The sequence below is a fragment of the Homarus americanus genome, unplaced genomic scaffold, assembly GCF_018991925.1.
Source record: "Homarus americanus isolate GMGI-L3 unplaced genomic scaffold, GMGI_Hamer_2.0 scaffold54347, whole genome shotgun sequence".
In the NCBI taxonomy this organism is placed as follows: domain Eukaryota; kingdom Metazoa; phylum Arthropoda; class Malacostraca; order Decapoda; family Nephropidae; genus Homarus; species Homarus americanus.
This window is the reverse complement of record NW_024715291.1, coordinates 371,729-384,769: the sequence shown is the minus strand read 5'-3', so window position 1 is coordinate 384,769 and position 13,041 is coordinate 371,729. Positions and strand designations below refer to the sequence as shown.

The 13,041-nt window shown below is 40.0% G+C and overlaps 1 protein-coding gene across 3 annotated transcripts in view; it reads right to left on the bottom strand.

The window, feature by feature from the left end:
* Positions 1 to 13,041, bottom strand: part of LOC121857335 — a 118,900-nt gene that overhangs the window by 99,823 nt on the left and 6,036 nt on the right. For all 3 annotated transcript variants that reach the window (XM_042353347.1, XM_042353360.1, XM_042353355.1), the window contains exons 2-3: positions 11,588 to 11,996; positions 9,318 to 9,535 (exon numbers count right to left, since the gene is read on the bottom strand). In XM_042353347.1, coding sequence (XP_042209281.1) covers positions 9,318 to 9,535; positions 11,588 to 11,690 — 321 coding nt within the window. In that variant the 5' untranslated portion in view covers positions 11,691 to 11,996. The remainder of the gene's footprint in view (positions 1 to 9,317; positions 9,536 to 11,587; positions 11,997 to 13,041) is intronic.

The window sequence follows — 13,041 nt, the reverse complement described above, 5'->3', positions numbered from 1 at the left end:
ATATATATATAACGCGAGTAGCTTGGGTGATTACGTTTTAATTGGATTATGACTGAGAATAAATAAATAGAGTTGATTTTTTTTTTCACTCACCGCTGGGTACCTGACTATATGATCTTTGGGAGTGATTTTGTCTTAGGTAGTTAACAGGTAAAAGCACTAGTTTTTATAGAATGTGATGTTTATTTAAGAAAAAGACAAAACGAAAGAAATAAATAAAGAAAGAAAGAAAGAAAACGGAGAAAAAAGAAGAGGGAAGACAATATGTTCAATTATGGAGACTTTATTGACTTGAGACTAAGACGAAAAAAAAAAACCCACAACAACAAAACACGACTGAGGTTTATAGGTGATCTTAATATAGTACCTCACGTTCTCCTCCCTTCCCCTTCTCTCTGTCAATCATCTCAATTCCCTTAGGCGAGTTACTATCTTCTACCCCACAGGTCTCACCCAACCTCCAGTTCCCTCCTCCTCCTCTCTCTTCCTGGTCGTGTCCTGAATTATCTTCACTTAACTCACTCACTAATCTCACTCACTAAACTCACTTACTAATCTCACTCACTAAAACTCACTCACTAATCTCACTCACTAAACTCACTTACTAAACCTCACTCACTAATCTACTCACTACTCCTCACTAAACTAAAACTCACTCACACTCACTCACTGCCAAACTCACTCACTAATCTCACTCACTAAAACTCACACCACTAATCTCACTCACTCAAACCTCACCACTAAACTCACTCACTCACTTCTTATACACAGTAGCAGCCGACTTGCTCAGAGGATCGCGTCATATAAAGAATTCACACACACACACACACACACACAGGGTATTTAACTTCTACAGGGTGACTTTCAGTGTTATCAGGTATCACATGAGTTAGGAGTTAATGATATCTTAAGTAAAATCGCCTGAAATAAATATAAAATTGCACTACTGTATTGGTGATAAAGGGAGGTGTGTGTGTGTGTGTGTGTGTGTGTGTGTGTGTGTGTGAGTGTGTGTGTGTGTGTGTGTAAGTGGATGAGTGAGGTAGAGTGAGAGCCTTCTTGGGCAGTGCGACACACTTTAATTGCTAACTGGCTTGCTGAGTGACCAGATATAAGGACTATATTGGAGTACCAGTTAATGTTTCTGTTACACTATGACTTATGAGAGAGAGAGAGAGAGAGAGAGAGAGAGAGAGAGAGAGAGAGAGAGAGAGAGAGTGTGTGTTCAGTAAAAAAATAACTAAAATGAAGGTAACATAACATAACATAACATAACATAGCATAACATAACATAACATAACATAGCATAACATAACATAACATAAACATAACATAACATAGCATAACATAGCATAAACATAACATAACATAACATAAACATAACATAACATTAAACTTGAGAGTGAGTGAGGGAGGCTGGAATAACTTGGAGAATGAACACAACTCGAAAGCCTTACATTCCATATCAACAAAGACACGCCTAGGGGAGTTACCAATACCTATGGCACTCTGATGTTGCTGTTTTTAGCCGAGCAAAAGGCAATAAACTCTCATATATATATAGGATTTTCAACATTCCTTTTATATCTGTATTAAGTTATGTGACAGAATGATGGAGGATTGTAGTATTTGTCTGTCTGTCTGTCTGTCTGTCTGTCTGTCTCTACCCTCTTTATATATGGTCTTATGTCTGAGGGTTGGTGACCACGCTCCTCAGAATGATGGAGGATTGTAGTATATTTATCTGTCTGTCTGTCTGTCTGTCTGTCTGTCTGAGGGTTGGTGACCACGTTCCTCCCTTCTCAATGTTTTCGTGTTCATTTTTTGACTCATTCTCTCAGATTTTTCACATCTCTCTGGGACTCATGTATTATTCTCAATCATCCATCCTAGTCTCTGCCTTCCCCAGCCTCTCCTACTCTCAAGTTTACCCATTTATACTTGTGCTGTTATCTCCTTCATTCCTAATTACAGTATATGGCCGAAATATCTCCGTTTCCTTATTTATAAATGTAAAATACTTATTTTTGGTGTTTTTATCAATCTTATTAATTTTTTGTTTGTTTTCCTGTGTCAGTGTAACTTATTTTTTTTTTTAGCTTTCTCTCGTGGCATCACATCTCAGAAACTTCTAATACCCTTCTCATTTCAACTCTAACGTGTTCAGGCTTCTCTCTAACCTGTTATATACGATAAGGGGGAGACGGGGGGGAGGGGAGAACTCTACTTATCCTTGCCCAAAAGTCCTATCTAAAAAAAAAAAAAAATAAATAAAAAATCTTTCATCTATTCTCCATCCTTTAATAATAATCACTGCACAACAAAACTCTGCTTCAAAATAATCAAAATAATTAAAACTCTTACGATAATTATTTCTCTTCCTTTGTGAGTCAGTAAGTGGAAAACAATTATATCTGTTTGAAGCTTCTAATATTCTATCTTCATGTTTCGTCAGATACACTATAATTATCATATCATTAAAAACACATTCTAAATGGGTTACGTCTTTTTCGCTGGGTATTTTAATGGTGTGTGTGTGTGTGTGTGTGTGTGTGTGTGTGTGTGTGTAGGAGGCATGTGGGTGTACCTACATCGTGGGTTGTTAAGCGAGGTGTCCCAGGAATCGTATGTGTTTGCGAAGGTGTTGGTAAAGTCTGTTTTTCTTTGTTTTTTGTTTATTTTTTACGATTTAATTATACAAACTTTAACGTGTAAGACTTTCCCGCTACATACTACTTCAGGCATATAAAATATTGTCTTATTACCATGATCATTAATCTAACTTATCATCATTTACATAAACTTATCAACAGGTTTACTCCCCCTACCACCATCACGCTCCCCACCTACACGGATTTAGTTTATTTTCTTAGTGTTATTATTTATTGCTTTGTAGTCTACTTATAAAAATCCTAAGTTCTAAATTATCAAAAGTTTCTTATTTTTATTTGTTTGTTGCAATTAAACTTTAAAGTTAACTCGAAAAGCAAACCAATTTGCTTTCTCTCTCCTGTTTTTGCTAGATAAATTTTCTCTTAACCTTCCCATGTTAATTCCCAGCAGGTTAAAGCTCATCCCTTCACTAAATACTGAAACACACACACACACACACTCACACACACACACACACACACTCACGGCTCAGTAAGCGTTCAGCCACGATGTACAGGGCAGCATTATAAGCCAAATCCAACACTGGCTCACGTCAGGATGAAGCACCGGATTACCCAGGATTTCACAGCAGACTTAAGGCTGCATTAAACCACGTAACATACACACCAACTGGACACCATTATATTAGGTGAGGATTGTGTGGTAACTACGTCGGATTTTTGTCTCCAGAACACATGTGGAAATACGACACAACGAAACCCATTCATTAGTGACGATTATATATAATTACATACAATTCAAAAATTCTTCATTAGTGTATTCTTACGTACCAACTCCTACTTATAATTAGTGTGATTTTTTGCTTCAATTTTTTCTACATAAAGATCTCAATTATCCTCACGTTAAAGCTGGTGTTTTTGTTTTAATGTTATCACTAAATTTTCATCAACATTTTATACGTCACAGCTCAGCAAGCTACAGGTGAGGGAATCATACATATGGTTGATTTCCCTGCCGAGTTGAAGGCTGTGAGGGTCAAGAATCGGCATGGGTTAGTTTTGTGTGTGTGTGTGTGTGTGTGTGTACGTCCAACCTTTTCTCATACACTCCTGTTTACTGGCATTCCCTTTCCCTCCCCCTTCCCTCCCCTCACAGCCGTCGACACCACCACAGCCACCAGTTCTCTCCTCACTCACTCACTCAATGATTCTCTCTGTTCTCCAGATAAAAAGATGAAGAGAGAGAGAGAGAGAGAGAGAGAGAGAGAGAGAGAGAGAGAGAGAGAGAGAGAGAGAGAGAACATTCCAATAATATCCATGGCTTAAGTGGATCATTCAGGTCATCACATATACCTTTTAATATATTGCCCTGTGTGGTGTCTTATTTTTAGCAGGTAATAGCTGGGTCATTATTCTGAGGGTGACAAACAAACACACACACACACACACACACACACACACACACACACACACACACACACACACACACTTAACGTCTCTTGTACGTCCATCGACACACCGTTCTGGGGGTTGAGAGGAGGCAAGAAGTTATTTCTGACCATATGTGTATATAGTAAACGTAATGTGTCTATATGTGTACAGTAGACCTTAAGTGTATGTCTATATGTGTACAGTAGACCTTAAGTGTATGTCTATATGTGTACAGTAGACCTTAAGTGTATGTCTATATGTGTACAGTAGACCTTAAGTGTGTGTCTATATGTATACAGTTTATATGAGACATTATCATTATATCCATATATCATCATAAACTACTAGTCTTATGTCATCAGTGAATCATTAAGGTGACTCCGAAACACACAGACACACATACACACACGAGTCATTAAGCCATGTGAACTTTCGCACCTTGTATATGACTAATCTTAAAAGCTCACCGTTGACAAGACACCAGTGATTATTTTTTTTGTGACCCAATGAATACAACATTAACCTTTCCTGTACCCACCAAAGGTTAAAAAAAATAGAACCCACTCTTACCTTTAACCCCCTGAATTGACTAATCCCTTCACCCTTAGTCTTAGTCTATAAACCCCGAACGGCGGAGATGGCAAAGATGTTTTTTTCACCATGTTAACTTCTGCTTCACTAACTTCACCACTGAGTTTCGAGCACTGAGAGAGGTGAAGGTTATTCCATTATACCAGTGTGTATAAAAATTATTTCTACTGACCTATCTGATGGATGTTTATTATTGCATGAGGGATATCGTTGTTTTATAATTAATGACAGTGAATGTTTAATACTTTTACCAACGAGAAGAAGAATGGATGGTTGTAATTGTAGGGGTAACAATGGTAACGTGTAGGAAGACAGGTGAATGAGTGTAGGTGTAGGAGGACTCAGGCGAGGTAAGTAAGTGTAGGTGTAGGTTGAGAAACACACCTCACGCACCCCACAACCACAACAACAGACTTCACGCACCCCACAACCACAACAACAGACTTCACGCACCTCCCTCACCACAACAATGACTCCCTGTATATTTTAGGTACATACAAAAGACAATTTTTTCTACTCGCCTCACAATACCCTCAACATAACGTCACTACAACAGCCTACAGAGAGAGGACAAATATCGATTAATTTATAGCTTTTCTTAAACATTTTGATTATTAAGAGAACATTTTTATTGGCTATAAATATATTTTTTTCCCCAATTACATTAAGGAACTAACGAGAATGATACAATTGGCTAGAAACTTTTAAGATTGGTTGGATAATCGACCAATCAGCAATCATTCTCTATAACCTGATATAATATAAAACTGTGACGTCAATAAGATACATCATTGTAATTGGATAATAAGAACCAATCAACGTTCACTTCCTAGTTATAATTACCTAGGAATTACCGGATTACCTTGTTGTTTACTTTGTTTATATATATAATTCGCCAACGTAACTAAAGGAAGGATAGAGAAAAAAAAAACACTATTAAGAAAATGATAAAGACAGAGGGTTAAAAGAGGTTTATCACTAGATTTTAAGAGAACTTGGCCTGTCATTAGGGAGTAATAGTATGCTTGGAGGGAAATGATGAGAGTCAATATTTTTTCCCAGGATGAGGAGTCAAGGGGTCATTATAGGCGGTCAGGTTTCTAAGAATAAAATCATAGCAAGAGTCGATTACAGAGAAGGGAGAGTTATATACACCAGCATGTAAATAGAGTAATCGCACCACCTCTCATTGTCTGTCTTTCTTCGTGAGTGTGTCTCTGCCTGTCTATCTCTATCTCTCTATCTCTCTGTTTGTCCTACCATCTTTCATTTCCTTTGACGTAGTTGGTGACGTCACGTGATAATAACAAATGACGTCAGGGAACACATCCAACGTGATTGGATAAGGGAAAAAAAATTACGTCAGAGAACACACCAAACGTGATTGGATCATGCAACTAGTGACGTCACGAAATGTATCACTGGGTCACAATGACGCAGTGGGTGACGTCACGGAATACAGGAGTAAGTGTGGGTGTTAATTGTTGACATTCCTATACCAAGTGGCACCTCCTGGCTCGTGTTAAATAGTGATGAGGAATGTTCTTTGTTATGAGTGCGTGCGTGTGCGTGTGTGTGCGTGTGTGTGAGAGAGAATAACCTAACCTAACCTATCTCAGCTTATTTATGTTGGAGATTTCAGTATAAAAAATTCGGATATTTAGTGTGGAAGGTGAGGGAGAAGGGAGAGAGGGAAAGAAAGGGAGAGAAGGAAGGAAAAGGGAGAAATTGTAACTGCGGAGTGTGCCTTGAAATGATGACGCAATGGATGACGTCATGGGTCAGGTGGCGAAAGCTAGAGGGAGTGACGTCACATTATAACCCTTAGAAGCGTCCAGCCAATCCGGGACCAGAGTTTTCCCAGGCCAAGGAGTGACGTGGCTAGTATCGACGCGCGGTGCAGGAAGATTAGGAAGAGAGGAAGGAAGGGAGGGAGGGAGGGAAGGAGGGAAAGAGAAGGAGAAGAAGAAGGAGTAGGAGTAGGAAGAGAAAGAGGAGAGCGAACATAAAGAGAAGAAGGAGAAAAAATCTTAAATACTAAACCTTGCTTTTACCACACACCCACCACAGTACCCCGGGGCAACACCACACTACCCCGGGGCAACACCACACTACCCCGGGGCAACACCACACTACCCCGGGGCAACACCACACTTTCATATCTTATTCATCTTTACCACCAGAAGACAAATGTATCTCTAACAATGACTATATTTAGCTTCGTCGAGGAGGTGTAATGGGGGCAATAATGCATAATGATGTCGTTCTTAATGGCTGTGTTATCATTTGTCTGTATGTCACTGTGTATGTATGTATGTATGTATGTATGTATGTATGTGTCTTGGTGTGTACAACTCTCTCGCTCCATCTGATACCACACACACTCTTCCATCTCCTCTGACAACACACACTTCCTCACTCACACACACTCTCATCCAAACACCTCATCACCCATACTCCATACACATACTCCCTCACCCACTCCCTCACCCACTCCCTCACCCATACTCCCTCACCCACATACACACTCCCTACACACTCCCTCACCCACACACTCACCCACACACTCTCTCACCCACACACTCCCTCACTCCCTCACCACACTCTCACCCACATCACTACACTCCTCACCCATATACTCCCTCACCCATATACTCCCTCACCCACACACTCTCTCACCCACACACTCCCTCACCCATACATTCCCTCACCCACACACTCCCTCGCCTACACACTCCCTCACCCACACACTCCCTGACCCACACACTCTCTCACCCACACACTCCCTCACCCACACACCCCCTAACCTAACCTAACCTAACCTAACCTAACCTAACCTAACCTAACCACCTAGATCTCAAACTCTTTCTCCATCTTTTTCTCAACACTTTATTCACCTACTCCTATTCCTCATACTAACTTCCATCCATCTATACTATCTTATTTCTATCCATTTATCCATACACTCTCCATCTCTTTCTCTTTTTTCATCCATGTTAAATTCTTTCCTCTTCCATTATCCTTATTTCTGTGACCAGGGCTACTGTACCTCCTGAAGATCCACTATGTACACTATCTGACTTCCTCTGTTTCTCTGACTTTCTATAACACGAGAGAGAGAGAGAGAGAGAGAGAGAGAGAGAGAGAGAGAGAGAGAGAGAGAGAGAGTGTGTTGTTGTTGTTATATCACGTTATCGAAGCGCCCCCATTACCAGAGAGACTGAAGAGTGTTGATGCGAGGTGTTTAGAGGTGTTGGATGTTTATGTGATGAAGGAAAAATATTCTTTGTCAGGGTGTTATATAGATTGTTAATTCCGGGTATTAGTTCAGTATCCGGTAACTCCCCAGAAGATAAAGTTCACTGTGTTTATGTTTTCTAGTGGGGGGGGGTGTGTTCTGATACAAGTAGATTCCACAAGAGTCCACTGGATAGGGGCGCCCCAAGTCGATCCATTTGCGGATTGGGTGACATAATTTTACTAGTGGGGAAGTGAAGGGAAGTAAGATTGATGTACTGGCCACATTGACTCCCTGTATACAGAAGGATTAGTCTACAGTGTGCTACATCTACACTGTCCACAATACGAGGTTAAGATAAACAACTTTGGAAGAGTGTAGGGTGTGGGGTGACGCACTAACCTTGGCGTAGGAGTGAATTGCATAGAGAGAAAGTTTGAGTTAAATAAACAAACACCTACGTATAATCGTTTACAATACTACTGTGTACATTTAATCTTATAGAGTGCTTGGTATACATTTATCATAACACTACATATGTCTTAGTTGACTTTGTTGTGTTCTAAGGTCAAGCGAACGAAACGAATATTAAACTCATAAATTTTTCTTAGTGACGTAGGACAGTCAGGGAAATAACATTAGGACATTCTTGGGGAAGTTCGCGGGAGTTTACATTTGTTGGTGGTGGTGATGGTGGTGGTGGTGGTGGTGGTGGTGGTGGTGGTGGTGGTGATGATGGTGGTGGTGGTGGTGGTGGTGGTGGTACTGTACCATTCATTTTTTTTCTCTCTCTCTCTTTTGTTTTGTTTACATTTTACAAGATATATGACTAACCCTGGGTGCATTAGTCTTCTTCTCCTATCTCCAACTACACATTTTTTTCCTCCTCCTCCTCCTCCTCTTCCTCTACAACCTTCCTCCTCCTCCTCCTCCTCCTCCTCTTCCTCTACAATCTTCCTCCTCCTCCTCCTCCTCCTCCTACTGAGCTCCTGCAGGACACGTTTATCCACTGATCTTCCCATCATACGCGATCTATTTCATCTTTCATCCTCCCTGACCCTCTGCCTCACCTCACTCTCCCTCACCAACCCTCACCTCTGCCTCACCTCACTAACCCTCACCTCTCCCTCGGTGTCTATGATGTGTAAGAGGGTAAGGGGATAAATACTCTGTACCTTGATTCTATTTTGTTTTCTGTTTACCTGAACCAACTTGAGTCGTCTGAAACATATACTCCATCGCGTCTTTTGTCGGTCTCTGGCTGTAAGAAAGTTTGTATCGAGGATTTTCTTTTTAAGACGCTTGACAACGTACCACCGGGGCAATGAATGGATGGATGGAGATAGAGAGGGAGATAGATAGATACATAGAGAGAGAGAGAGAGAGAGAGAGAGAGAGAGAGAGAGAGAGAGAGAGCAATTTCTACACTCTATAGTAACACTCACAGTAACAAAGTCATAATCTTGCTCGGTGTCAAAGTGAAGAAAGGCAGCAGCAATGACGTGTGCGGCAGGAGCCTTCAGTACCCACGAGCACTTCACTCCCGTCGGATAGAACTGGTAGGGCTGCCAAACACCGGTGTGGAGGTCTAAGTTCACCTCCGGGAAGGCCAGATGACCACTGCTGTTAGCTGCCGTCAGGTACTGCGGGGACCCACCACATTCTGCAACGAGAGAGGTCATCATTTAGGGTCAAAGGTCATCATGAAAGGCCAAAGGTCATGGGGTTGTTGATGAAGATAAAACATGGATGACCTAGATGAGTTAAGATATAAAGAGAGGTCAAACTGAGCCAGGTGAAGAGAGGTCAAGGAGCAAAGGTCAAACAGGCACACTAGGGGGTCACCACACGTACACACCAAGGTAGGGTAGGGAGCTAATTTTATCAGGATAATCGATTTTAACCCCTTTACCCAGCGTACTTATGACCGGCATGAATCTCGTCCATATTATCATGATTTCAGAAATAGGAGAATGGGGGTGGTGGGTGAGGGGGGTTGTACCACAGGGTTTAAGGTGAACGGTAAGTGATTTTTAGCGTGTAGGAGGAACCTGGGGGAAGGCTGTGGTTACTCGCGTGCTGGGGAATGATTTACGGGAAGGTCCGGTAAGATATATATGATTTTGAGCGATGGTGCAGAGATTTAAAGAACACTGAGAGGAAGATTTATTGTTTATTTTTGTCTATTTTTTTTTAATTGAGAGAGAGAGAGAGAGAGAGAGAGAGAGACCTACATTAAAGTTATAACATTCTTGCTATAAATTTGCCATCCCAAATATTAAATTTTTCCTCACTTTTTGTTATGGCAGGAAAGCGACCCATCACATTTCGAGTAACATTCCAATATATGGTTTTTTTTTCTACTTCTTCTTCTTCCCATCATTGTATATCAGTATTTCAGAATCTTACCATCTTCACAATTAATAAAACTCCATTTACAGTTCACATCATTGTTATATTTTCTCTCCTATCTGTAAAAATAATTAAGATTCACATATCAGCGTAAGATTCACATGTCAGCGTAAGATTCACATGTCAGCGTAAGATTCACATGTCAGCGTAAGATTCACATGTCAGCGTAAGATTCACATGTCAGCGTAATAACCCCACACACATGGTCATCGAGGCGGCTAACTAACTATGAGAATCCCCTTTAGCATATCAAGTTATTCTTAGTCACAGGCCCAATACGGCGGCAGAACTCCCATTAAACGCGTCAATGTACATAAAAAAAAAACTAACAATAGATATTAAATTCTTATAGTTATACCCCCAAAAATAAACTACTTCCTTAAAGATCTAATTAAATATATAGTTACGATAATAATAAAAAAAAAAAAAATATATTTATCCATAAAGACGAAGAAAATGAAAGATTCTCATAGGTATAAGAAAAATAATATAAAATAATAAAAACTGCTTTACACATGATTTGAATTGAAGAATAGTTTATTGGTCCCTAAGAATAAGAGCATCACAGCCAAGACAACAACAGATATTATTCTCGTGTCACCAAACCTGTATAATATTCGTCTTAGCTCCAACAATATGTCTTTCTATCGTCCTTTTACTGTATATGATAGTGTTTACACCCATCACCCTATTGTTTATATCGTCTATATATCAAATGAGAATCTATACTATTATATCGACGTGCATTTTTATTAGTCAAAGCCTTACATATTTACAATTTACTAGTTTCTTATAAACCCTAAATTAAACACCGTATAAACTTACAAACTACCAAGTTAATATATTTTCTGTAGTAAATTTCAATCTTGTCTTGTCAAGCTTCTTTTTTTTGTATCTATAAACGATATAAAGTTTGACCTCTTGATTACGTCTCTGTGATAAAAACATCAAGGTGTCTATAGTTATTTTCAGCTTATAATATTTACAACTTTACTTCTCCGATTAATGGGATAATTTTTTTTCTCACGGGAACTCCTAATTAGCTACGAAGAATGGAGGAAGAGGGGTAGAAGAAAGATGGAGGAAGAGGGGAAGGAAGAGAACAAAGAGAGTAGAGGCAAGAGGGGCGGGATGGATGATGGTATAATTATATGGCCTTATATGGATGTCTGATACTTAAGAGGGAGGGGAAGGGGAAGACCAAAGAGAGAGAGAGAGAGAGAGAGAGAGAGAGAGAGAGAGAGAGAGAGAGAGAGAGTGTGTCAAAGCAGATCAAATGAAGTGCTATCAGCAACATACTCACGCCCCTGGGCACATCCGGTGAGACAGAAGAGCATCATCAGCGCCACCAACACCATCGTCCTCTTCAGTCCTCCCTCCCACACCACACTCCTCCTCACGGTCATGTTGTTTCTCCACGTCTTAAAATCCTCCCGATGTTTCCTCTTCGATGTCTCTTTCCTTAGGACACAGTGTGGGCTTATCCTCTTGCTTACTGTATCCTCCAAACATGACCTTTATGACCTCCAGATGAGGCCAGATAAGGATAAACTTCCTCCCTCTCGCTGACACTAACCTCGTCCCAGTTCAAATATACGTCATAGCAATTATCTCTCGTTTGGTGCTAGCTGGTCAAGTGTAGGTCTCTAAGAGTTCACTGGGACGATTCCTTGATCCTAATTCTATGTTTTATTTCATTTTTTTCCTTGCAGCTGAAAAATAATGTCAACAGGTATTATAGACAGATATGTATTATAGACAGACAGGTATTATAGACAGACAGGTATTATAGACAGACAGGTATTATAGTTTAAATTGAAAGGTCTGTTCTTATGCCCAGACGTGTCATTATTATTATACTTAAGCGGTGTACTGTCTGTCATGGCTGGTAATGCATTAAGTCATTAAAAGTTTCACCCGAATCTACCCAACCGGTTATTAGTTGAGTTGTTGTTGTATGTGTGTGTGGAGGGGGGGGGGGTGTGATTTGAGTTTTAAAATAGAAGTCTCGAATCAAAGTTATAACATTGATGTCCCGCCCACAACTCCTACGAGTCTCCACCACGCCCACTCACAAGCATTTTTCCCCATTCTTATAGTATCTACACAAAAGCCACTGATTCACAAACCTTTCATCTAAATAATAATAATAATAATATAATACTCTTCGTGGTTATTTTCACAACATTATGCTTCTTTTTTTACGTCCGTTACCCTCACATGTAAACAAACCAAATCAACAGTAGCCGTTCAGACGATTCATAACTTAATTGGACTGTTTCATGTTTCATTACTGATATGATTCACCCTAACGATGCATTTATTATTCTAGTGGTTTATGTCTCATTTAGAATATTTATGCCTTATGGTAAAAGATTCTAAGGTCCTTCGAATGATTTGTATTTTATTAAAGCCATTCATTTTCATTTCAACAATTTATGCTCACGCTCAAGCAATTTCAAATTCAGTCATATCGTTTTGGTATTATTCAAACCATTAATATTCCTAGTTAAGTGGTTCAAAATCTTCCCCTAATTTATCACATTTTCTGACTTTCTGTAGAAACCCAGAAAAAGGAAATGATAAAGATGAGGTTAAGAGCAGTACACAAACAACACTGTCCCCCCATCCCACACCTTTATCACCCTCCTCCTCCTCCACACCTTCATCACCCTCCTCCTCCACACCTTCATCAACCCTCCTCCACACCTTCATCACCCTCCTCCACACCTTCATCACCCTCCTCCACACCTTCAT